Here is a 25,411-nt window from a genome sequence, read left to right on the forward strand (position 1 = left end):
CCATAAAGTATAAATTCCTACTATTTTAGATTTTCTTCTGTTTAAATTTATTACCTTTAGTTTCTATTCTTGGTTTACAAAGTGCATTAATTTTTATCTACTAACATTTCAAACTTTTATCTTTTTTTAATTGTTTAGATATTTTTCTCAGGTGTAATTCTTTTTAACCTCATCATTATTGTTTCTTATTTTCTTCCTCTTTTACTTTTAACTAGCTTGTTGATTTTGATCTTACAGTTTCTGATTTTATCTGTTATCTTCTTTTTAAATCATTGGTTTATAAACAGCAAGCAAGAAATCTAGTTAAAGAGACAGATCCAAAAGGTTTTGCTGATGAATTGGTCACAAATGGAGAGCGAAAGGAAGGAATTAAGTGTTGAAACTTAACATTTTAGCCCTAGCAAATGGGTGGGAAAGGATGTAATTTATTAAGGTAGGAAAAACAGAGAGGAATATTTTGGAAGAGAAAAATACGAGTTTCTTCACTATCACCACCACCACGTAACAAAAGAAAGTGCATTTAAACATTAAAAAAAGAAGACATAAATGTAGATATTTTTAAATGAATAGTTTGTTTTCTGAAAAATTCACTAGATGGTCCATTTTTTCTTCTTATTTTGCCATGATTGGTGAAGACTTCTGGCATTTGGGAATACTTGCTGTAGATGATGAAAGGATTTATATTTCAGGAAAACTCATTGTGGTATCTATACAGAGAATAGGTTGAGGACTTCCCTAGTGGTGCAGTAGTTAAGAATCTGCCTTCCAATGCAGGGGACACGGGTTCGAGCCCTGGTCTGGGAAGATCCCACATGCTGCAGAGCAACTAAGCCCGTGAGCCACAACTACTGAAGCCCGCGCGCCTAGAGCCCGCGCACCGCAACCAAGAGTAGCCCCGGCTTGCCGCAACCAGAGAAAAGCCTGTGTGCAGCAACAAAGACCCAATGCAGCCAAAAATTTAAAAATATAAATAATATTTTTTAAAAAAGAGAATAGGTTGAAAAAGCTTGAAGACAGAAAGCTCCATTTGAACGGAAGCTCTGAAGGTCAATTACAACTGGAGAAGGTGAGAAAGATCTCTGTTAACAGATCTGTTAAGTTGGTTGTTGAAGTTTTGCCTGATGTCAGTAGATGAAAGAAGCTTTTGCTGAGAGTGAAGTGGTTGAGCATTAATTTTTGAAGAAAAAGTGATAACTCGAGTTAATGGTATTTAGTTGTTTTAATCAGCATATTCAATTTTCTGAACTTCAGAGGCCTGTCCAGCCAACATATTGTCTTTACTTAGTATTGTTTTACCCAGCATGGCTTTGGAGGCCACATTATTTCAACTAAATCTTTAAAGGAATAAAAGTGTAGTAATTTGTAAATGTACTGGACACGTGTTAAATATTATCTTCAGCAATGAGACCATGAGTTCCTTATAAGCAAGAGTGCCTTTTTTGTACAAAGTTAAGCTGTTACTTTTTTGAAAAGATCCCACTCCCTGGAGACCAGCATTGCTGGTCTCTCACCCTCAAAATGGGCATATCATAGGATTCTTGAGGATATTTAATGAAATAATGACTGTGTAAAGAAGGGGCTCAACACATACTACCTACCTATACTTTCTCTTCTTCCAACGCCCCAGTGCTGGGTACCCACAGAGCCGGCTAACCATGCGCCCGTTGAATGAATGACCATATGACTCAGAGCTCCTTATTTTGGAATTTCGACGGCTTGGAAAGCATGAGTCTACCAGCGTCTGTAAAGTGTAATGTCAATAACGTTTTGTTAATTAAAAAAAAAAAAAAAAAAAAAAAAAGCACCCACTAAACTACAAGTCCCGGCTTTCTCCTGGAAACTGACGCGTCACGTGGTTTGCCAGGAATCCGGAAGTCTGGCCCGCTCGCCCAATCATGCCGTGAAACCTACGTAGCGGCGCCAGACTGGCCAATCCTGCGGACGCTTGCCCCGCGCCGCGCAACGCCGGCTCCCTCCTCCGAGCGCGGCGCTGACGGGTCGTTAGCGGATACGGTGGCCGCAGGGGTGGTGCCAGCGGCCTCTGCCCGGCTCGGCGCCCGGCTCGGCGCCCGGCTCGGGGCCTGACTTGGCCCTCTCGTCTCGCGGCTGCGGTTCCACCATGGCTCCCAAAGGCGGCTCCAAGCAGCAGTCCGAGGAGGACCTGCTCCTGCAGGATTTCAGCCGCAACCTGTCGGCCAAGTCCTCGGCGCTCTTCTTCGGGAACGCCTTCATCGTGTCCGCCATCCCCATCTGTGAGCGCTTGGAGAGAGGCGGGCGGGGAGGCCGCCGGCGGGTCGGGCTGGGCGGGGACGTGGCAGGGCCGGGCCGACCGGCAAGGCGTGAGCCGGGGCCCGCGCTCTCCCCAGCTCGCCCTGGCCTCGGGGGCAGCATGTAGCCTCTGTGGGCCTCCGTGATCTGGTCCAGGGTAGTGGTGGGCGGCATCCCAGGAAAGTCACCTGTGGCGCGTTTTAAAAGTACGCTAGCTCGTTCCCGGGCCTCACTCCTGCGGATTGTGAGTTACTCGTTCCGGGATGGCGGCCCCGAATCAGTATTAAAACTAACGCTCGGGTTAAGATCTTGTGATGCTAACATTTAGGCATATAGCCTGCTATTTGCTTTTTTCCCTACAACTGTCGTTTGCTGTTACGAGATCTTAAACTTATTACTTACTGTGGAGAAACTCATGAATTAAGATGAGAGACATTAACACCCGCACTGAATTAGAAGTGTAGCTTTAGGAGAACTGCTTCACGCAGAACATTATTTTCCTAGTTTGACGAGAGAAGTTGGACCAGTGCCAAGGGCCCGCGCTCTACAATGTATAGTAACCCTTTTAATAAGCCTATTAGGACAATTCTAGAATTCTTACTTGGATGGAAAAACTATACAGTCTTGGCCAAGGTTGTTTTTAGAGCTCAGGGTTCCCGAATGTGAATTTCCTCTCACATTGCTGCACTGTTGTTGGACAGTCAGATCCAGATGTAGTTTCTCTTTCGGCTTTATAAAACCCAGCGTGCAGTTAACGTGGTGTGGAGCCTTTTGGTTCACTGGCTGCACTGAGCACTGCCTTGATTTCAGATAACAGCCACGTCAGCGTGTAAACTCTGGTTTGGGGCTGCACATGGCGTTTTGGAATGGCCTGTAGTTAGCGTGATACTACCCTTTAGAATGAAATTTGAAGTCTGAATTGTAATTTTGTTGAGCCAGAGTTTGTTCTCATTTTAGAAGCAGAAATCTCATAATGGACTAGTTATAGAAAGGTTATGTTTTTCAAGCGTTCTCAACTAGGGAAACTTGAGACTAACGTTTTACTGGATATCACACTTCTGAAGTTCCCCTTATACTGTATTGGATTCCCTAATCAGGGCTGTATTTTACCAGGTTTAGCTATAATTAATTCAGCAGGCTTTTGTAACTGGCTGGTAATATTTTGTTTCTTTTTGTATTCCCCTCTCCCCCTTTTATCTTAATTCAGGGCTATATTGGCGAATATGGCATATGGATCTTATTCAGTCTGCTGTTCTGTATAGTGTGATGACCCTAGTAAGCACTTATTTGGTAGCCTTTGCATACAAAAATGTGAAATTTGTTCTCAAGCACAAGTAAGTATATTTCTCAAGAGAAAGTATATATTGTTGCATTTTTATATAGTAGGAGGTCCTCTTAAAGACCATTTGTGTGTGTGTGGGTTTCAATAAGCACTATTTTGAGATATATATGTATGTATATTTGGAGGGGGAGGCACATTAATGGTATGAAGGAGTATCAACTAACCGAAAAGCAGAGACAGTGCTTCTAACACTGCTATGGAAGTGGGTATTGATGGTGGAATTAAAACACTTAAGTACCATCCTTAATCATGGGGTTCAGAAAAACAAACCCACCAAGTAAAGTAACATTTTAGAAGTCAAATGGAATTCTTTCTAGAAGGAATTGTTCTGGGCTCACCATGTAGAATTTTTGGATGTGAAAGAAGTGGTCTTTTTTTCTTATATTCAACACTGACATTTTTAATGCTAATTGCATTTTTCTTATGAGAATATGAAAATGTAAAAGGTTACCATATTTACTCTATTTCTACCTTCATTTTATCGTGTCACTCTCCTAACAACTCTTCATGGCCTTCTCTTTTCTAAATGTATTAAATCCAGATTCTTCCAGGCCTCGGAATGCAAGTCTTCTGCCTCCTACCAGTGGGGCCTTGTCTTTTAGGGTTGGGCCCTAGATCTTCTGACTCAGCTTTTGTGTCATCCTTTGAACGTGACTCGTTCCCTCCCTCGTTTAGAATCATCTCCCTTTCTTTCCATTCTTACATGTCTGGTATTTCAAGACTTAGGAATCTTTTCCAGAGAAATCTTAACTGTCCTTATTGTTCCTGTGTTAAGCTTTCTAGTGATGAGTAGAAACACACTGAGATGATCTCAGTTAACAGGGATTTATTGTAAGGAGGCCAGAAATGGTCTCAGCAGCTGAAACTGGCCTCAGCAGCCTCTCCACTGTTGTTCTCGACCCTTAGGAGTCCAGGTTGTGCGTGGCTGTTGCTAGAACGGCTAAATCCAGGTCACCTTTGTTGTCTCCCTGCGTGACAGCCCCTCTTCACTAACTTCCGTTCCAGGATTCAGCCCATCTCGGCCTCTGCTGTCCTGGGCTGTCTTCCTTGTGAGGCATGGCCATCTGTGGATAGCGCAGCCCTCAGAAGTGGGCGTTTTGCATGACCCATCCTTTGTGATTCCCTTGGAACTCAGTCCCTTTGGGACCTAGTGTTTTTTCACTTGTTCTGCATATCATTTTTATTCGCCTTTTTGGAGTCAAAAATCATGTTCTTTCCCCTCATTTCTCCTTTCAGCTTCTTGAGGGCAACTGCCATGTCTTTTGTTTATTTCCCTTACAATAGTTAATGGTATGTTTAATTTAGTTCAGTAAAATTTCAGTGACCTACTGACTTAATACACTCTCTGAATGGAATTATTTTTTAGTCATAGTTTTGGTGTAATATTAAATATTGCTACTGACATCAAAACTCCTACAAAAAAAAAAAAAAAAAAAAAAAACTCCTACAGATTGGCAAGATTGTTAAGGCTTAAAGAGCCAGCAAGATTCTGAGTGTGGGTGGATGTTGGTGGTGGAGAGAATGGCTTCAGAGTCGACAGTCTGGATTCCAGTCCCAGCTCTGCTCTCTTAAATGCAGAGCCTTGGCATGCATTTCATCTTTCTAGACTTCAGATTCTTGAGCTGTAAAATGGGAGCACTCGTGGTACCTTGTGGGATGGTGAGGATTAAATATGATACGTGCGACGTAAGCCATGGTGTCTGGCGTGTAATAAATGTTTGTTGCAGTGCTGGAGAGGTTGGGGGTGAGAGATCCCATAGGAATTTTTTTTTTAAGGTGGCATGATTTTAAAAATGTTTGCAAAGATTTTTTTTATCTCAGTTGGCTGAGAGCTGGGCCTCTGGATTTACCTCTGTTTTGTTTTAGAGCATTCAGCGCTGAGTGAGGTTTGTTTTCTAAGAGCACTGAGATGGAGGGTAGGGCTTCTTGAGTTGTAATAAACCTACAGTGTGGTTGTTAATGTCTCTGTTAGGCGAGTATGGAATTGTAGCCATACAAGAGAAATTAACTAGTTATCTGGTTCATTGTCTTCAGGAAGATTTGTCATGCGGACAGATGATTGACTATTTGTCCAAGAGATGCTTAGAGCCAACTCTTCTGAAAATAATTTATTCCTGTGTCCCAGCACCCTGACAGTTGGGGGTGGTGGTGTGTGTGTATTTTTTTTACCCTCTGTTCCGCTAAGAAAGGTTTCTGCTGTGAACCATGTCCATTTCTTATCAATTGGCCTTTCTTAGAAAAAAGCAGTCTCATGTGAAGTTCAGGAAACACTTAAAAGTGCCTGGGATTTGCTAGAGATTAAGAGATGAGAGTCTCTGCCCTGCAGAACTGAACTTTTACATAATAAAATGAGTCAGGGAAAGTTGGACATTATAGTGTCTTAAAGTATCTCTTAAAGCAGCTACCTGCTCTCTTAGCTGCCTTTTTTCTTTACGTTTCAGAACTTATTTCCTTTTACCTGTTTTTTTTAGACAAACTGATTTTCCTCTCTCCAGTTATCAATTTGTGGAAAAATACATCAGTTGAAGCTGACTAAAGGTTTTCTTTTTAATAATGTCACTTCTAACTTGATTCTTGAGTGAGAGATAGAGATGGAGATATAGGTAAAACCAGCCTGAATTTGTGCTTAATTTGTAGCCCAGAAGCTCATGTGGTTGGAGAAAGGTTGAGAACTATTGCCTTGAATGATCTTGGGCTTTTCAGGAATCCATCCTGATTTTCCCCCAGTTTCCTTTGGTCCACTGACCAGAACTTAATATACATAGTAATGAGGGATTGAGTAACTGAACATAGATTGAACAGATGTCTATCTCTATGGTGCACATCCTGTTGCTTTCAATACATCTCAGTATCGTGTTGAATGTTTTCTTAGTGGGACTTTGTAATTGTTATATTTTGCTTGTGATCAGTTATTACTTTTTCTATGTTTATGGCTAATCAGTTTCTCCCATATTATGAAAAATAAATCATGTTGAATTTAAATGTCTAATCTTTGGGAGGCTTTTTGTATTTCATCACAGGTTAAATTTTATCCTCTCTTTTACTAGCAACCCCATCTGATAAAATTCACCTCATAGATTTTTTTAGGATTATATCATTTTTTTCTTTATCTGACTCATCACTAAAGATTCTGATCTGATTTCTTGAATAACACTTCCAGCCTTTTTTGGCTGATTCCATATTATCTCTTGGTGCAACTCTCAAACCAGTAGTTCGTTTAACTAAAAGTGCTGTTGGTCACTCCTTAACCATGTGGTATTATTTCTTTTTAGTGAAATTCCCCTTTGGAGTAAAGTTAAAAGCTTTACTTTAAGATATTACAGCTATTAATTCTCTCTTTGTTAAGCTTAGTTTTCTCTCCTGTTATTTATTGGAATTGAAATCATGTATTATTTGCTAATGCCTTAACAAATTTATTTGTGGAACAGTTAAATTATGAGTTAAAACAAAGTGGAGCTATAATGATTCATAACTAAACTGTGTTAATAGCATTTGACTTTTATTTCCATATTAAATACCTAACTTAGGAAAATTCTCCCTTTTAAGCAGAAATCAAAACACATCACTAATAAACCACATCTTGGAAGTTTCTTGAACTCCCTCTCTTTTGGCTAGCACAGTGTAATAAACTTGGAACTTTCTGTCCAGCTTATTTTCTTGAAATGTAAAGTATACAGTTGCCAATACAAGATATGAGTACAGAGTGTTTCTGAGAGAGTGTGATGTTCACTCCTGGAGCATGTGGAAACCTTTTTTCTTTTCCTCCCAGAGTAGCACAGAAGAGGGAGGATGCTGTTTCCAAAGAAGTGACTCGGAAACTTTCTGAAGCTGATAACAGAAAGATGTCTCGGAAGGAAAAAGATGAAAGGTTTGGCTCCCTATTTAAAGTGTTTGTGGTACTCAAAAAGGGGGTTATTTGTAGAAAATAAGTTTTTGGTTTCTGCTTAGAGCATGTGGATATTAGAATTATCTGAGGAAAACGTTGGTATTAGAAGTCATGGTAATGAGAATAATAACTGACTTTTTGAGTTTTTATTACTACCAGATACTTTTCTTTGTGCAGTACACAGTTCATTTATTCCTCCAAAGAGCTCCATGAGGTAGGTACTGTTGTTTTCTCCAGTTTACACCTGAGGAATCTGAGGTACAGAAAGCTCGGGTACCTTGCCCAAGGCCATAGATTAGTGTGTGGTAAAACCAGGATAAGAATGCAGCCAGTCTGACTTGAGAGCTTGTACTCAACTGCTCTGCTGGAATTTAGGAGCCTGCAGAGCTGTGTCCAGTGCTGGCTCTGCCACTTGGTAGCTGTGTGACCTTGAGGGTATCGCCTAACCCCTCTGGGTCTGAAGAGTTTATATTGTGTTGTGTGTTAGCATTTTTAGGTGGTGGTATTTCTGCTCCTGAACTTCCCTGGGGACATCTGGTTCTTGGTTATCTGCACTGTTTAGGAAAAAGAAAAGAATTAGGTTTGTCTCCTGTTGCCGAATTCTGTGCCACATTTGTTAGTCCCACCCCCAATTTTTCCTGCCAGCTGCTGTTAGAAGGCTAATAAACAGTCTGACATCTGAGTAGAAGTCTGTGAATGATTGAGTAAACTTGTGCTTAAGAGTTGCCAGATGGTTTAGTAGAGTCATGAGTCGAGGCTGTTTTCATGGATCTTAAATTTTAGTATCTATGAGGTGCTTTATGAAATGGAATTTTTATCCCACTTTTCTCCAGAAAGACTTTGTGGGGACTTGCAATACTGAATTGCATGTGAAACAAAGCAATACAATTTAAAAAGGTCAGAAACCATTTAAAAGTAAGAAAAGGTGGATGAACAAGGACCTCAGCATTAGTTACAGCAGTTGGGCACTAAACTCAGCTCTGAGCTTCCAAGTGTCAGAGGAAGCATCCAAAGTCATCCAGCTTTCATTGTCGGATGAGAAGCAGCATGCAACTCCTTCTGAAAAGAAACTTTCCTGGCACTGAATCTTGGAAGGACTTTATCAAGTGGATCCTTATTTAAGGGACACTGAGTAACTTAATGAGCAGTGTCTTCTACAGTGGTTTTGGACAGGCACCAAAACATTATTGAAATGATTATGTCCTATGGATCCTTCATAAAACTGAAGTCACAATATTAAAATCATGACAGTGAAGGCCTGTTTTTTAGGGAGCAGGTTTAAAGACCTCTGGCTCTGCATAGCTTTTTTTTTTTTTAGAATTGCAAAGTTATTTTTATTTTAAAATATTAACAAGAATTCATTACACTTTCAAAGAAATAAATTTCCACCTTAAGCAATTTTGATTAATATCTCCAAATATTGCTCAACATTTATGTACAGCTCTTGTGAATATCATGCTGATTCATGACAACCTCTGGGACCACATATTACAAAACAAAAAGAAGCATTTCCTAATGGATGCTGGGCCCTACTGGAATACAAATGGATTGCTAGGCAAAAATCTATTGCATATGTTACCTAAGAGGAGAAATGTGACAAGATAGTTACTTTGCCTTTTCTCTTTAAAGTTTCTGCTACTCAACTCCTCCCTCTGCATAGCTTTTTTTTTTTTTTTTTTTTTTTTTTTTTTAAATTTTAAAGCCATGAGTGGGTCAAGCCAAACAATATATAGGCCTAGATCTATCTTTGGGGACTAGTGTTGATTAAGACTTTCATCTGCTTTGCTATCTAAGAAGGGAGATTTTTTTTTTTTTCTAATTTATTTATTTATTTATTTATTTTTATGGCTGTGTTGGGTCTTCGTTTCTGTGCGAGGGCTTTCTCTAGTTGCGGCAAGCGGGGGCCACTCTTCATCGTGGTGCGCGGGCCTCTCACTATCGCGGCCTCTCTTGTTGCGGAGCACAGGCTCCAGACGCACAGTCTCAGTAATTGTGGCTCACGGGCCCAGCTGCTCCGCGGCATGTGGGATCTTCCCAGACCAGGGCTCGAACCCGTGTCCCCTGCATTGGCAGGCAGATTCTCAACCACTGCGCCACCAGGGAAGCCCCCTCTGCATAGCTTTTTAATTGCAAATTTTTGCATAGGGATAGATATTAGAGAATCTAGACCACTTTCTTTTAACCTTTTCATCGAATTATAATATTTATTAGAACAGTGGTTCTTAAACTGGAGTGCACATCATAGTTACCCAAATTTCAAAATGCTTGTTACAAGCTCTTACAGGTCTTACAGGTTTTAGGTGATTAATTGTATCAGAGATGGCAGATGGGTCTTTTCTGCTCACTACAGACTTGCCTGATTTGGTCTGGCACTTGTTCTTGATCCTGGGATGTGTCTCAGAATCTTTCTCAGTGTGGTATTCAGGTAGTCTCTACTAGTGGATCAGAGTTGGAATTGGAAATGAAACCTCTTTGCCGTTGCCTGGACCAGGTATTTCAGAGTAGGATGAAATGGAGGTTTTATTGATATATAAAATGCAGAGTGGCAGAAGATTATAAAATTTTCATTCTTGTCACCAGTAGAAATTTTGCTGTTTGTAATTCTCTCGCAAAGGCCACGCTGGATACAGTTGTACCCAGGTCTGTACTCATTATTGATGCTGATAACTGGATCCAAAACTCCCTTTAAGATCCAGTATTTTTCTTACTCAAAGGATTAGTTACCTCCAAGAGATTTAAGAGAAGGTTTATCGGCATCTTTCTGCCCAGATGGGTATCTTCAAAGCTCTATCTAAAATCATTTGGAATATGGACTACATGCCACTTTTGAACCTACTTTTCTACCTATCCAAGGAAATTAGGAGGGGAGAATCAGATTCATTAACTTTTGTCCCAAGGTATGAATGTTATTTCTCCTTGACTTACTGACGGTCCATCATTTAGTATTATCAGATTGTAAGAGTTGTTGAGTTTGGTCTCAACTTTTCTCCTGTTTTAGGAAGTGCTCCTTAGAAAAATGACTGCTTGAGAACTGTTCTCCCAAAGTAGATTTCCTACCAGTGAAGCTTTTGCGGAACCATTGCTGATGAGGGCAACTGGGGGTCCTAAACTTTTTCAAAATAAACCAGGCTGGACTAGAAAAAGTTGAGAGCTGTCAGACAGTCCTGACTGTGTATACCCTGATGTAACACACGGTCTTTGCGAGCTGGGATAACCTAAAGGATTGAGCCACTCTTTCATCAAAAATGTCTTGAAGATGGTTCTGATTCAGGGCATGATGGGGAGTTAGGGAAAAGTGCTGTGGTGGAGGTGTGATAATTTAATCACCAGCAGTAAAAGCATGCTAGTGGCCTACTCAAGGAACCTGTCTTCACTGGGTCTTGTGCCAGAGTCTTAAAAACAGAGGCAATTGTTCTGAGTGTTTTGTAGCATTAAACCATGTTGGGACTATGGATATTTCTGGGCTGGTGTTTTCTTTGATCATTGTTAGAATGGTATAATGTATTAATTCCAAGTCACGTATATTTTTTAAATTTACATTTAAACTTCTCTGAAATCAGAAACTGTTTTATAGTTGATAGCTGCATTTAATGTAATGTCCTTCACTTCTTCCAAAGTTTATAGCAAATTGAAGATTTATTAAGTTGATGGTATCTACAGAATCAAGGAAATATGGCATATGTATTAGAGACCACAAATTTCTTCTGACAAAGATAAGATGCTAATACCTTCCATTTAGCTCCTTTATAGCCATGCTTGTTGACTTTAGATTAGAACATTTGGTGACTAAAACATGGCAGTTACTACTGACGTTAGCCATAGTGCTGTCCTTAGGATTAGTTGGGGGTACTATCTGGCCCCAGAGTAATGTACCTTTCTGGGGGAGAAAACATCTATGGCAATGAGTTACAGCCTTTTTGATAATGACCTACAGTAAAAAAAATATATATATATTTTACTCTTTGACCAAATACACTTTTACATACACACATGTAAATGTTTCACAGAATAATTATTACCCTACTGTATGTGATGCACTTGATACTTTTCTATTTTTTCCTTTTTTTTTAACGTGCTGGTCTCAACTCACTAATTTTTCCCGAACATCAGATCCACTCAATTGATTTCATATCCCACTAATGGGTCACAACCTACCTACTCTTTTAACTTTGTAAATTGCTTTACAAAGTTAATTAACTGAGGGAAATAAAGGCTCCCTTATTCACAGGCACCCTGGAACTTCATTCACAGGCACCCTGGAACTTCCTGTTGCCTGTGTGAAGAGGTAAAAGAAAAGGTTGATAAAGTACTAGTAAATTAATACGATATCATAATGTGTAAAGAGGATTAAATAAAAAGTAAATGGGTTTTACAGAAGTTAAAAACTCCTCCTAATGATCAAGCAGATTCTTAGTTTGAATTAAATAAAGATGGCTAAAGAGAGTCGCAGACAAGTCTGCTTCTGTGATGCCACAGCTAGCTTTGTCCATGGGCTTGTCTTAAGGTGAAATATTGAAGGCTGAAATCTGTAGACTGTAGAGAGTCTCAAGCCTCAGACAGCTGAGGAAGCCCTGTCAGGCTGCTAATCATCAAGTTTGTTTTCGGTGAGTACCTAGAGAAAGATGCCTATTTCAGTTGCTGATGAAACCAAGCTAATTTCAATTAATCAGTCCCTTCCTGCAAAGCTCTAACTGCCTGGGAAAAAAGGTAACATACCCAGCAACTGTTTCTTGAGCATCGATAAAGTATTTTTTTTTTTGGCTGCATCGTGCGGCTTGCGGGATCTTAGTTCCCTGAGCAGGGACTGAATCTGGACCCCAGCAGTGAAAGCACCGAGTCCTAACCACAGGACCACCAGGGAATTCCTGAGCATCAGTACAGTGAAATATCTTTTTCAGTAGGAAAAAGGGGACAATGCTGACTGAATTTAATATTAAAAACAGATTCTGCCCAGAACACTTAAGGAAAAACTTACTATGAGCTAGAGCCATGTGGTATTTAAAATTTTTAGTACCTATTTAAAAACTTAAATGACTTGTTTTGTGTCCGCAGAATCTTGTGGAAGAAGAATGAAGTTGCTGACTATGAAGCTACAACATTTTCCATCTTCTATAATAACACCCTATTTCTGGTCTTGGTCATTGTTGCTTCCTTCTTTATATTGAAGAACTTCAACCCCACAGTGTATCCTTTTAAAGGTTGATTATCTTTTTTAGAAGTCTAGAAACAGTTCGTTTTAGTTTTGATTTGTCTGAGTATTTTCTGGTAACAAAAAACTACACAGGGAGTCAGTCCTTTAAAAAGCACCGTGACCTTAGGCAAGTTTCTGGACATTTAAAATACGGGCTTTTGGTTTGATTTGAAGTTCTTTTAAGTTTATGAATTAAGACTTCATGATAAATAACAAGTATTACAAAGCAGTCTTACGTATATGATGATATGTACCTGCCTAGTTAAAAAAAAGTTCTAAGGAGACAAAGCAAACTTGCCTTCTTTGCTACCTCCTGGCATGAGCCCTGTGTCTGCTGGTACTTTGGGGCTTTGGGGTTGGGTGGATAGGCAGTGGAGTTAAATTGGCGCATTTCATAATAGCTTAACGGTGTTTCAGGTTGCTCTTAAATTGACCTTTTGGGCAAGAATCAGTCTTCTCTTGTTAAGGTAATTTATTAAAGGTATTATCCAAGAATGTGCAGCCAAACTTTTAACCGTTGGAGATTTTGATGTAATAAAATATCAGACACCCTCCAACTTGTATCTCCTGGGAATACTGGAGTGGTTTGCCCCAAACACTCTAGTCCTGAGGCTGAGAGTAGCTGCAGACTTTCAGAACCTCCTTGCTTTTACAGGCTAGCTGTAGCCAAAACACTGATAGACAGGGAAGACTTATTTTTCCTTTGCTCTTGATGTGGGGGGGTTGGGGGGTTGGAGGGTTGGGGAAATCAAGTCCCTTCTTCCTCCCCATGTTCTTTGATCAGTTCTTTTCCTGCAGGTTAAATGGAATTCAGATATTTTCTTTGTGATCATGTGTTCTAGGTTTCTTTCTCAAGTGTTTTCTTTTTAAAATTGGAACACATTTCCTGTGAATGTTCTTCATTCTTTATAATCTCCTCTCTTGTAAATTGCATTTGCAGACATTGGGACTGCACATTATTGTCATTAGACAGTGTCAGGAGGGAAACAGTACATTCCAAAGAGATGGGTTCTTTTTGTTTTGTTGAAAACCAATTTGGGGTTGATTTTTCCTTAACATTAAATTCTTACAGGAACTACATTTTGTCCATAAGTGCTTCCTCGGGCCTCATCGCCCTCCTGTCTACTGGCTCCAAGTAGAGCACGTCAGCTTCCCTCCACTGCCCTGGCTTTGTGTCTATGGGTGGCCTGTGGTATATGGAAAAGTAGCAGGGTGGTCAGGGTGGAAGACACACAAGCTGTTTTTGTAAGTCTGGAGTTTGAGGGTTTGAAAAACCCAACAAAATGTAATTCATTATTTGTTTATTGGCTCTTTTTTTTGACAGATTGTTGAAATTAAATGAATTGAAAGGGAAACTCAGAGTACCAGGACATTTATTAAAAGGCAAAAAGTGTTGCAATATGTTATAATCACAAGGGAAGAAAATAACTTGTTTCCTTGACTTGTCAGAGGTCACAGTAACCTGGACTGAGCTGTTATTATTTATAATAGTAGCAAGAAGTTAATAACTGGTTCTGTGTGTTCCAAGCACAATATTACAACTTTTTTTTGAACCATAAATACCAGAATGAGTCCTCTCCCTCTGGGGGATTGAACAGAAGCTTCATGTTTGCAAGTCTCTGAATTTGTGATTTGAAATAACTCAAAGTTAAAACATTAGTTTCTCCAACTTGGAGAAGAGAAACTTGTGGAAAAGTTGTTCTTTTTTTTTTTTAAAGGAAGAAAGGCAGCCAAGGTAATAATCTAAAAATAGTGCCTAGGCATATGAGAGTTGTCCTATGCGGTTATTAAAGTACACACTGTTCAGCTCTATAGCTTTGGTGCTGGATGTCCAGGGAGGTTAGCTTGACCCTACCATGTTGGTTTGACCTATTAAGAGAATGGAATCATTGTTTTCTCTTGACCAGGGTCTCACATCACTGGAGGAATGTTCAATAAGAGAACCTCTTTCCTGAATATTGATGTGTAAAAGACCAAAGTAATTTTTGTGATCTTAGTTCTGGAATTCTAAGAACTCTCCAAGAAATTACAGTGGTTTTGGTGCTGGTCAGCATTTTTCCATGAGGACTTTTGTAAATTTGACCCTTTAGTCCACAGGTTCCTATCAATTGTAAACAAAATATTGATCTCTTTAGACCTTGTGGGTCCAGCCAAGAGCAGTCTCTTGCATTTTTTAACCAGTGTGTTTACAGGTAATTATTTTTTTCTATGTTCCATGATTTGAAAAAGTTTGGGAAGCTCTTCTTGAACCTACATCACTTAAAAGGTTATGGACTCACAGGTGATAATTCCTGTCAGCTTTTGACCACATCCAGTACTTTTCTACAAACAATATCTTAAAGGAAATATATTCCCAATTGCTAATCTTAACTTTAATGTTTGGTTTCCACTTCTAAATTTAAGGTGAATGTTGCAAATAATATTCACCATTTATAACTATAGAAAGATATTCACCAGGAGTCCATCTTCCACTTCCATGCTGTTGGATGTTTTGGGAAGTCACATCTAAGAACCTGGAGTGAAGATGGGCCAGGAGTACGTTTGCCTAGTGACCCAGATCATCATTATCTTCAACTGAGGATTAGATTTCATCATTGCTTTTAGAAGTCTGCAGTTCTTTACTTTTCTTTGGTACATTGTTATCCATGTGCCACCACTGGGTAATATGAGGTTAATGGGGAAGTCAGAAGAAAGACCCTGCACAGTAGTTAGTGTAGCACATAAGAAGTTTATTATGTTTTAACTTTTTTTTTCTGTTGATTAATAACTGGTCAGTAGTTTGGTGGCGTGGCATTTGTACCAGTTGCGCTTGCTTATTTGACAAAATGACTATTTGACAAACCATCAGTGTCTTCTGTTTGTTACCAGAGCTGGGTCAAGTAATTTTTTACCTGTAATTTTTAACTTGCAGGTAAAAAATTGCCACTAGATGGCAGTGCCTGTATAGATGGGAAAAAAATTCTTATAATACAGTATACCTGAGATGGGGTGGCGAAATAGGGGCATCAGTGTGACGTTCTTAATAGAGTGCCTCTTGAGTTAATAAACTGAATAATTTGTAGAAAAGTGAGGAAGCAAAATTTGGTTTTGGTCCTGAAATTTTCCTATGGCACTTTTTGTTTTTAATCCTAATAATAGTTTCTAACTTTCTATACTGTCAGATAAATTCCGGCGTATAAGTTTATAAGACATATTCTGATGGTTCTGCAGTTTTCACTAAGGATTTACTGTACCAGTGCTTTACTCTTAGGAGCTGTGGAACCTTTTCCCCAGCTCTCTAGGTGAGAGCTCCGTGACTCTCCGTGTCACCTAGAAAGACTGTGCAGTGCAAAGAATTATGATGTGCTGGATCTGGCTTAGTTAGTAAAAGCCTGCTGGAGAATTTTTATCTTAAAAATACCTCTTATCCAACACCAGTAAAGTAAAAGGGGTTTTGCTGTAATTGGGATTCAAAGTGATTTAATTCCTGTTTTTACACCCCTTGTGATAAGTTACAATTTCATTTATAACTTAATACTTGGGTTGAAATTATTCTTAGCCAGTAAAAATCTACTGGTTGACCTATATGGTATATTATTCTAACTTGGATAGAATAATTTGAAGCAAGTTTGAAGTTAACAAATGTGGAGGTTGGATTTATACCCAAAATTCTTATGAAAGGTCTTGCTAAGTTTTTTCTTTTTTTGGTCACACCGCACGGCTTGTGGGATCTTAGTTCCCTGACCAGGGATTGAACCCGCGCCCTCAGCAGTGAAAGCACAGAGTCCTAACGGCTGGACCACCAGGGAATTCCCAAAAGGTCTTGCTTATTGAGTATCATTAAGTTTTGCTTTGTAAAATTTATATTTTCCCTAGACTTCTTTATAAGAACCATGTGATTAAGTATATCATCTTTATTTCATTATTTCACGTTAACCATTATTTTAATTTCCCACGCATGTAAATGCACATTTTTGTAGTTACTGATCAAATGCTTGTAAGGGCTGTAAGGGGTTATCTCCCACCTCCTTGGACTCCCAAGTAGGGGGATTCATTGAAGATTAGGAGGGTCTTTTGGGTGGTTGGTTTGATTTTCATGGAGGTGGTTAGAGATGAACTTCTCATTGGCCTTCATGAGTTTTCATTGCATTTCTTTGACCTTTCCTTCTTCTTAACTGATCCTGAATTTGGATTCCTATCCAAGTTTTTTTAACTTAAAAAATCACACACACTTACTTTTTCATAAAGCTTTAAAGCTAAAAAAATCATCCCTAAAAGAGCACCGGACTGGAACACAAAATACTTGGGTTCTAGGCCTGGTTCTGCCATCAACTTGCAGTATGAGTTTGGGCGAGTCCTTTTAATCTCTTCAGGCCTGGGTTCCTCATTTGCAGGGAGTGGGGTGGTCTCAAAGATGGCGAAGGCCCCTTGAAGCCCTGACATCTGTCCGGTGACCCTTGGTGCACACTATGGATGAAGATGAAGTGGCAGTTCTTAAAGTGGGAAGCCAGGCACAGGGCTTCTAGTTTTCATTTCCCTTGGCTGAGGTTTCAGTATGTGGCTGGCTGCCACCCAGGTTACCCTTTGGAATGGTATGTTCTCTGCCAAGGAAATTCTTTCCAGAAAAGAAAAGAAAATGAGAGTGCATGGAAATTTTTCTTAAGGATAGAACTGTGAAATGTATTTATCTAGTATATTTACCATGGCAGATGATTTGTATGTAAAACTAGGTGTTCCCATGGCCAAGCAATGTTGGTATTTGATTTTAATTTGCAGGTTCTTTTAAATGAGTTTGAGAAGCTTTAACCTTAGTACAGAACATTTCTAAAACCCAAGGAGAAATATCTTTAGTTGCTAATCATTTTCTCCATTAACAAGAGAAAAAAAGTTTGGGTTGCAATTTAAATCTTTTGGTAAAGCTATTTCTGTTAGGTATCACTCAGTGCAGCTTACCTGCCAACATTATTTTTATTTAAGTGATTGTTACTGCCTGTTTTATGAAGATGGGTGTGTGTGTGTGTGTATCTCCTATAATGATATATATATATAGCCTTATAATGATAGATCAGATAAAAACTAATTGTGAGATTAAATGCACAAATGCTTTTATTACTCTAAGCAAATAAACTGCAGTTCCAATTAGACAACTTCAGCTCATTTATGCATACAGTAGTTCACTGGATTGATTGAATGCACAATGAACAACTGAAAAATGATCCATTTCCATCATTAATCTGATACTCTTGGGTAAAAAACGCACTGTTTCCCTATTAGAATACAGGTAATAGTACTCAAAAAGAAAATTTGTTGGTACTTCACACTAACATTTTAAGATTGAGAACTTAATCATGAAATACATATCTGGAAATGATGGCAGAAAATAGCATTTTAAGCTGATAGTACATTTCTTCTGTAAGTCTCAGTGGTTTCTACATGGGGTCCTGTTGGCCAGAAAATTAAATTAGAATTTCGTACATGCTCAGGTGTCCAAATAGAGATAGAGGACCCTCCCCCCTCTACATACACCTTAAAAGTGGGGAAAAAAAGTTTTCTCCCTCCTTACAGGTACACGCAGTATACTGTCAGTTTTTCTCAAGTGATATATTCATGAGAGTAGGTAGCCAATAGTGGCAGGGCGGGATATACCTCAACTTCTGAGTGCCACAAGGCTAGGCCCCATTAATCCATGCAAAGAACTTTCATGCATATAGTTTAAAGCACATAGTGTGATTATGGAATTAGGAAGTTCTTTAACATTTACTTTTCTTTGGGCAAGTTACTTCACCCAGCATATGCTGAGTAGTGACAGCATTTTTCTCGAAGCCCATGATTCACTTTCATGTTAATAACTTCTCAAAAACACCAAGCATGTAAAATCCCAGTGCTAATTAAACAGCAAATATTTGCCTTTCTGGGTATTTTACAGATTTACTTACAAAACTGAGCATGTGTATATTTATTTTTAAAGCTCAAATATTTAAACTTGCAGAAGCTGTGCCTACAAGCAGTCAAAAGTATAAAGCAGGTTTTAGGAAAATGTAGGTAAAAATGAACACTTCATTGCAGATACATTTTATTCAAAAGCTAGGCTTCCATAGTAGTGTAATTCTCCCTTTCATAAATTAACCAGACTGTCCCTGGTTAAAGACTAGGGTCTTCATCCTTTTACCATCTCTCCATGTAAATGGACATAACATTATTAGAATCCTACTAGACCACCTTGGAGGAATTGCTATACAGGGCCATTTTTGAGGCCAAGCAACACTAAATATTTAAAAGGTAACGAAAGCAAATACCTAGGCATTTCACTTCTGTTGAATGACAAGTGAAAACAACTCTTGCTAACATGAATGTGAAAATAGAAAAAAAAAATGTAAAATTGTTTCAGCTGATTTTTCAAGCAAGACTTCTGAGTAAACAGAGCCTACTCTTCCTGATGCAATCCACGTTGCATCTGTGGATGTTGTTCATTTGAAAAAATATATCTGTACAACCTTCTTTAAATTACTAAATGCCTGAAGGTAATATGTCTTTCCCCCACCACATGCTTCCCTTTGCATAAACATGAGATGTACAGAGCAATGTAAGAATAGGTGACTGCAGTCCCAGATAAGAAAATAGAATGGATTTTCCTGGTTGTGAGTTTTCAGATGTGTTCATAATTCAGGTGCACAGTGGTAGCGACAGCAGACACCTCAGAATCCGGGGACACTAGAGGTTGAGCAGTGGGCTGCTAAGTGATTCAGAACACTGGCTAGTAACACCGTTCTGTACCTGTATAGACTGCTGCTTTACCCATGCAGCTCCTACGGCTCATGCATTGCCTTATGATCTATAGTCCTTTTTGCTGTAGGGCTTGTTGCGCAATATGTTATCGATCTCATTTACCACGTGTGATGTCATCTTTGGGAGAACCTGAGAGCATGATAAGGACAAAGGATGTGGTTAGTACTTGGTACTTGTTCTTTGTGCTCAATATTAAGCAAAGTCATCTAGAAATGGATACACTTATAAACCACCACCAGAATGCTACCTCCCCAGCAGACAGGAAGCTCCCTAAGGTCAGGGACCTTGTTTTGTTCACACTGCATCTCCAGCGCCTGTAAGAGTACTTGGCCCATAGTAGGTGCTCATAATTATTGGTGGACTGAGTAAATGAAGGCTCATAGAAATATAGAATATCTAGAGCAGCTCTGTCCAACAGAAATAAAATGAGAGCCATATATGTAATTTTAGATTTTCTACTGGCCACAGTAATGAAAGTGGAAAGAAGCAGGTGAAATTAATACATGTTTTACTCCATTATATTCGAAACATCATTTGAACATGTAGTCAGTATAGAATATTATTAGATGCTTTACATGTTTTTAAGTACTAAATCTTTGAAATCCAGGGTACATTTTACACTTGGAGCGCATCTCCATTTGGATTAGCTTTAATAGCCACAGGTGGCCAGAGGCTACAGTAGTGGATAGCACAGGTCTAGAGACTAAGGAGAGATTCAGTCCAGCTGGTGGACACAACCCTGGTGAAGGATGGCCACAGGTTAACAGGCATCCCAGGTAGATGCAATCGCATGAAGAAGTGAAAAGTCTGTGAAACGGGGTGATACAAGTGTAGAGCGAGTGGGGGAGGGGTGGGGATGGTGGGAGTAGGGAAAAGGGAGGTTGAGGTAAACAGCGGAAGGCCTTGAATGCCATTTTTTGGAGTTGGGACTTTATGCTGTAGGTGGTGGGGAACCTCTCAGGACTTCTCAGCTGGGAGTGACCCCATCAGACACCTGGAGGTATTTTGAGGGAAGAGTTGGAAGGAGATTAAAAGGGGACACAGATGTTAGAAATTTATTGCAGTCCTAGCCAGACACTAAGAGCCTTAACTAGACAGTGGCGGTGGAGGAGAAAAGGAGAGTGCCTCGGAGAGACATTTTGGAGGCTGATGGTGATCTCAAGACTGGGTGACTAGGAAGATACTGGTGTAGGTAATTAATTATTGAGAGACCACAGGAGGAGAAGTTTGGAGCCTAAGTTTGGGGTAGGATATGTTGAGGTGAAGGTGCCTTTGGGATCCCATGTAGAAGTGACGTGCAGGCAGCCAGAAGTGCAGCTGTGGAGCTTAGTGGTAGAAGAAGGACTGGAGTTGAGAATTTGCAAGTCATTTGCACGGTCATGCTCATTGAAGCCCTGGGGAAGGATGAGATCATCTAGGGCCAGCTAGCATTTATTGCAAGAAGTGGGCCAAGGGCACACATTACACCATAAGACAAGGGACAGAGGCAGGCTTCTTGCAGGAATAGTCTGAGCCTGTGTGGAGTCTGTGGTGAAATACATTCATGATGACTGATTCTGAGGTTTCCACCTCACCCTTCCTCTGCTGCAGTCATGTTGGCCAGCGTGACCTTGTCTCCACTCATATGCTCTCCCCAGAAGCCTCAGGGTTTGGCAGGGTAGTAGAGCGTCTTCCTCACTGGTCTGGTAACATTTTCCTCTCCGAATGAAGCTAAAGCAGATTTGGTTTCCCACTAGCCTTGGAGCATCAGAGGATCTAAGCTACTGTGCTATTTAAATGTGAGACTGCAACACTGAGACTCAAATCTAGAAGTTGGTTGGAAGTTTTGTGTCTAGAATATAGTGGGTTAGCCATGTGAGGAAAAAAATTCTTCATTCACTACACCAATAAGAAAAGAGATCTAAACATTAGAAAAATGAAACCATAAAAGTACTTGAATAAAACATGAAAAAAAATATAGTGTTACAAGACCTAAATGTTCAAGACAAGCCATACATTAAGAATTTTGTGTGAAAAGTTGCCCAATTTTTTAATGTTGGCAACTGTTTTAAAACATTTTCGTCCCTGCAGGTCACACGAACATCCATGAGCTAGCAAACTGCAGGCATAGTAGTATCCTGACTGCAGTAATTGGCGGGTGAGGGGAGGTCTGGCCAGCGCTGGCGGCTGGCAGGCATTAGGGAAGCTCTCCCAGGACCGGCTCACTGTCAAGATGGACCTTGGGGATGGAGCCGGATTTGGCCAGCCTGGGGTGGTGGACACTTTGAAGGAGGAGGACCACGACTCTGGGGATTAGGATCCCGGGGAAGGTGGGGGAGGGGAGATGAGCCGTGGCTGGGAAGGCCCGACTGCTGAGGAGCCTGGACTTTCCTGAGTGGACGGTGGGGAGCCTCGGAAGGGCTTTAAGGCTGGAGGATGGGGACCTGTGCAGGTGATGGGCTGCCTGCAGCTGTGGCTTCTCTCCAGTCTCTCATCTCTTGAGGCTCTGATTTATAAATGCCCCTCCAGTTGATGCTCACCTTAGGCCCATTCATTCCTTGGAGCAGCTGCCTTCCTTTGCCCGTTAGAAACTTCGCTTCCTTATAGCTGCTGGCACTGCACTCTTTCTATCCAGTCCCACCAACCGCTGCAGGGAGCCCCCAGCCACACAATCTACTCTCACCACATCAAGGGGCCCAGTTACAGCTTGCCAAGGGTGGAATCTTTGGCGCTGGGCTCACGGGAGGCGGAGTAGAAAGGGAAAAGGGAAGGTAAACCCTCCTGGTAGCAGCCTCCCTGCTTGGACAACATCCCTCTTCTCTTACCCTTAGAGCATGGAAGCCCCATCCTGCTACCAGCCAGAGCCTTGCTAGGGAGGAAGTGCTTTGGGAAGATGACTGCCTCAGTTTTCCTCTGAAATGTTATCTTTGGCTACCTGGAGTATTCCCACAGCCCAAGAGCTACCTCTTTTTTTTTTTTTTTTTTTTTTTTTTTACTATCCCAGGCAGTATGAGTTCCCCCTTGGAGTGGCAGTGATCACTCTATATTAGCATGACAGGAATCCTTGGCTCCTCCCTTTTCTTGCCAAGCCATCTGCAAGTCATGCCTCTCTTTCCAAAACCTATGGACTCCTTGACCTTCATGGCCACCATCCTCGCTAGCCCAAGCCACCATCACCTGTCACCCAGACAACCTGTCCTTGCCTTTCTTCATTCTGCTTTTCACACAACAGCCAAAGCAATCTTTAAAAATTCAAATAACAGCGTGTCCCTCCTCTTAAAACCCTCCAAAGGATTTGCTGTGAGTAGAACAAAATTCTGACTTCTCTAGTGTTCCATGTGACCTGTCCCCTGCCCGCGCCCACCATCCTTTATGGCTCACTGCATGTTGACCACATTCGCCTTAGGCTGGTGCTTCCTGGAAAAAGCCAAGTGCGTCTGCGTCTCAGGGCCTTTGCACTGCTCTTCTGTGTGTCTGCTCCTTCCAGGGCTTTTCACATGCTGTGTCCTCCACTTCCGGGCTTCAGAATACATCCCAGAGGGGCTTTTGGCAAGGACATTATCTAAAGTGGGCTCACTCATTTCCCAGTTAGTATCTATTACAATACCATCTTTATTTACTTAGTAAACCTTCTCACTTGAAATTATTTTATATGTTTCTTTATTATGTGCCTCTGCTACTGGAATGTAAGCACCTTGAAGGTTGGGTAATATCTTTTTGGTTTCCTGTGGTGTCCCCAGTGCTGGGTACAGAGTAAGCTCTCAAAGATCTCCTGAATGAACCACAGGATACAGTGAACCTTAATTCCCTCTTTCTCAGGCAGCCCGTGAGCTCTTGAGGGCACCGTCCTGTGCTTATCTCGGAACACTCTCTGCCTAGCATGGTGCCAGACACAGAATAAGTACTCAGTAAGTCTTAGTGGAATTGAAATCACTGGGTTGCATTTCAGTTCTTTTGTGTATAGACTGTTCCTGTTTCCTCCTCGTCATTGTGGAGCCTTTATCTGTTCCCAGAGCACAAGTGAAAATAAGAGAAGGTGGGGAGGCTTTCTTAAGAGGGAGCATTCCCCAAGCAGGGACAGGGAACCCCACAATCCGGGAGGAGTTCTCAGAAGCTGAGAGGCAGAGATGATTACCCAGCTGCACAGCCCTAAGAAAGGTGACGGTAGAGAAGGAGGTCTGCACCGTTTATCTCCCAGCATATTCGAGGCTATTCTTTAAAAGGATTTTTAAAAGTTTTAAGTTTAATCAAGCTTGTCCCCACCTCCATCTACTTCCTTCTGGGAGAGGTAACAGGGCTAAGTGCTGGTTTCGGGGACAGATGGACAGGGGAGAAGCCGTGAGGCACTTCTGTTTGGGCAGGTGATACAGCTACGGCAAGAGCTGCGGACGGGCTCGTTCCTGCGGCCTCTGGCTGGGCTGAGAGTGGGGCGGGCTCAGGACTGAGATGTGACCTTTGGGGGCAGGGGACGCTCACCACAGCCACCAACCCCCACCCTCTCCTCAGAACTCCCAGGAGCATCTCTCTCCCACTTCCCCGCCTGCTGCCTTACAGGCTTCCCAGGTACAGCTGCAGGCTCCCTCCAGGCCCAGCAATCCCTGCAGGGGAGGGGGCGGGGGTGGGCGCCCCTGGAATTGCTGTTGGGGAGATGTGGTCCTGGAACTCGGAGCCTATTTGTCTGAAAAGTGGCAAACGTTCATTCCTTCGATAGGTGTTTCTTGAGTGTTGACTAACGGCCATAGAGTCTAGGAACTGGAAAATCAGTGGAGAAGCAAGAAAGGCACAAGTCTCTGACCTCAAGGGAGACAGGCGATTATACTACGTTATCGTAAGTGCTGTGATGGGGAGAGGGATCCAGGATGCTAGGAGAGCAGAAAGGAGGGGCTTGGCACACTGCAGATTGGCAATAAATATTTGTGGGAAAAAAAAGTAAATACATGATGAGTGGATATTGTCCTATGGCTACTACATTTCAAGCTGGTTATTAGGCAGGCTTGTGTGGTTCGACCTGGGAACCCAGTCGTCAGGTGTAACATTGCTTGGGTCATAGAATACACTGTCCCACAGACACAAGCCATCCTGAGAAATGAGCCCGGAGGAGACTGCCTGTTAATCAGAAGAGGACATCCCTGGATCCACATACTGTGAAAGTTCTGTTGCTTCTTTTGCCTTTGTCCCCATTTCCCTTCTTCCCCTATCTAGGAACAGGTAGCCTATTCCCTATATTAGGGGCTTTCATGCAACTCAGCTGTGACACAATGAAGGACAGAGTTGGGGAGACGGGACACTGCCTGGGGGCATCTTCAAAGGCACCAGGAAATTCCCTGGAGTTGGTTGGAAAGGGCTGCAGTACTTGCCTGAATGGCACCGAGGTTTTCAATGAGTTGTTCAGGAGTGGATGATCCCAGGAGCACGGAACTCACACCCTCGTTTCTCAGGCACCACGCTGGGAAGAGAGAGCAGTGGGTCAGGTAGTCAAAGCACTTCTGACTGTTGATGAGTTTGCAAACACCATTTGTAGCTGCCGTTGTCGCCACCAAAACATATTAACTTTGGGGGAGGATGGACAGCATGCTCCAGGATTAAAAACCTCAGCAGCAACCCCTGTTGTGTGGAGGACTTGGTAGAATCCGTGCACGTGAACTGTGGGCTTAGGGCTCCTCTGCCGCACAACTGGGGCATCCAGTCTAGCTGCCCAGCCCAGGAACACTGTCTTGTTCCTCAAGACGCCTGACACTGCTCATGGGCGAACGTCTGGATTCCTGTTTCCATCTGTCTTTTCCACCTCATTCATGCTCTCACTTTCCCCTCATCTGTTACGTACAGTCCTTGTAGACTCTGGGTATCTGGGTCCTTTGTTTCCACTGACCTGTCAGCCCTCTCTGGACCTCCCTTTCTTCCTGACGTGAGATTCATTCTGGAGAGACCATCTCTCTCACCAGCCCTCAAACCCCTCACCCCTCCTCTGCCTCTAGCAACC

At 41.5% G+C, this 25,411-nt stretch overlaps 2 protein-coding genes across 6 annotated transcripts in view; one reads left to right on the forward strand and one right to left on the reverse strand.

The window, feature by feature from the left end:
- The first annotated feature begins 1,994 nt into the window (after positions 1-1,994).
- On the forward strand, positions 1,995-14,042 carry SSR3 (signal sequence receptor subunit 3). Its single transcript, XM_059920070.1, has 5 exons — positions 1,995-2,252; positions 3,476-3,602; positions 7,380-7,478; positions 12,549-12,680; positions 13,760-14,042. Exons 1-5 carry the CDS (start codon positions 2,120-2,122, stop codon positions 13,824-13,826), a joined length of 558 nt encoding a protein of 185 aa, XP_059776053.1. The 5' UTR covers positions 1,995-2,119; the 3' UTR covers positions 13,827-14,042.
- Positions 14,043-18,622: 4,580 nt separating this feature from the next.
- The window catches only part of KCNAB1 (potassium voltage-gated channel subfamily A regulatory beta subunit 1), a 408,264-nt gene continuing 401,475 nt past the window's right edge, over positions 18,623-25,411 (reverse strand). For all 5 annotated transcript variants that reach the window (XM_059920067.1, XM_059920065.1, XM_059920066.1 and 2 more), the window contains exons 13-14: positions 24,789-24,877; positions 18,623-19,581 (exon numbers count right to left, since the gene is read on the reverse strand). In XM_059920067.1, coding sequence (XP_059776050.1) covers positions 19,492-19,581; positions 24,789-24,877 — 179 coding nt within the window. In that variant the 3' untranslated portion in view covers positions 18,623-19,491. The remainder of the gene's footprint in view (positions 19,582-24,788; positions 24,878-25,411) is intronic.

This window comes from Balaenoptera ricei, chromosome 4, assembly GCF_028023285.1.
Source record: "Balaenoptera ricei isolate mBalRic1 chromosome 4, mBalRic1.hap2, whole genome shotgun sequence".
Classification (NCBI taxonomy): domain Eukaryota; kingdom Metazoa; phylum Chordata; class Mammalia; order Artiodactyla; family Balaenopteridae; genus Balaenoptera; species Balaenoptera ricei.

Bases quoted from the DNA above. Each gene is read 5' to 3' on its own strand.
- SSR3 (XM_059920070.1), top strand. From the start codon at position 2,120: ATGGCTCCCAAAGGCGGCTCCAAGCAGCAGTCCGAGGAGGACCTGCTC. The intron at 7,479-12,548 runs GTTTGGCTCCCT...TTGTGTCCGCAG, and splicing joins CGGAAGGAAAAAGATGAAAG to AATCTTGTGGAAGAAGAATG. The intron at 12,681-13,759 runs GTATCCTTTTAA...AAATTCTTACAG, and splicing joins AAGAACTTCAACCCCACAGT to GAACTACATTTTGTCCATAA.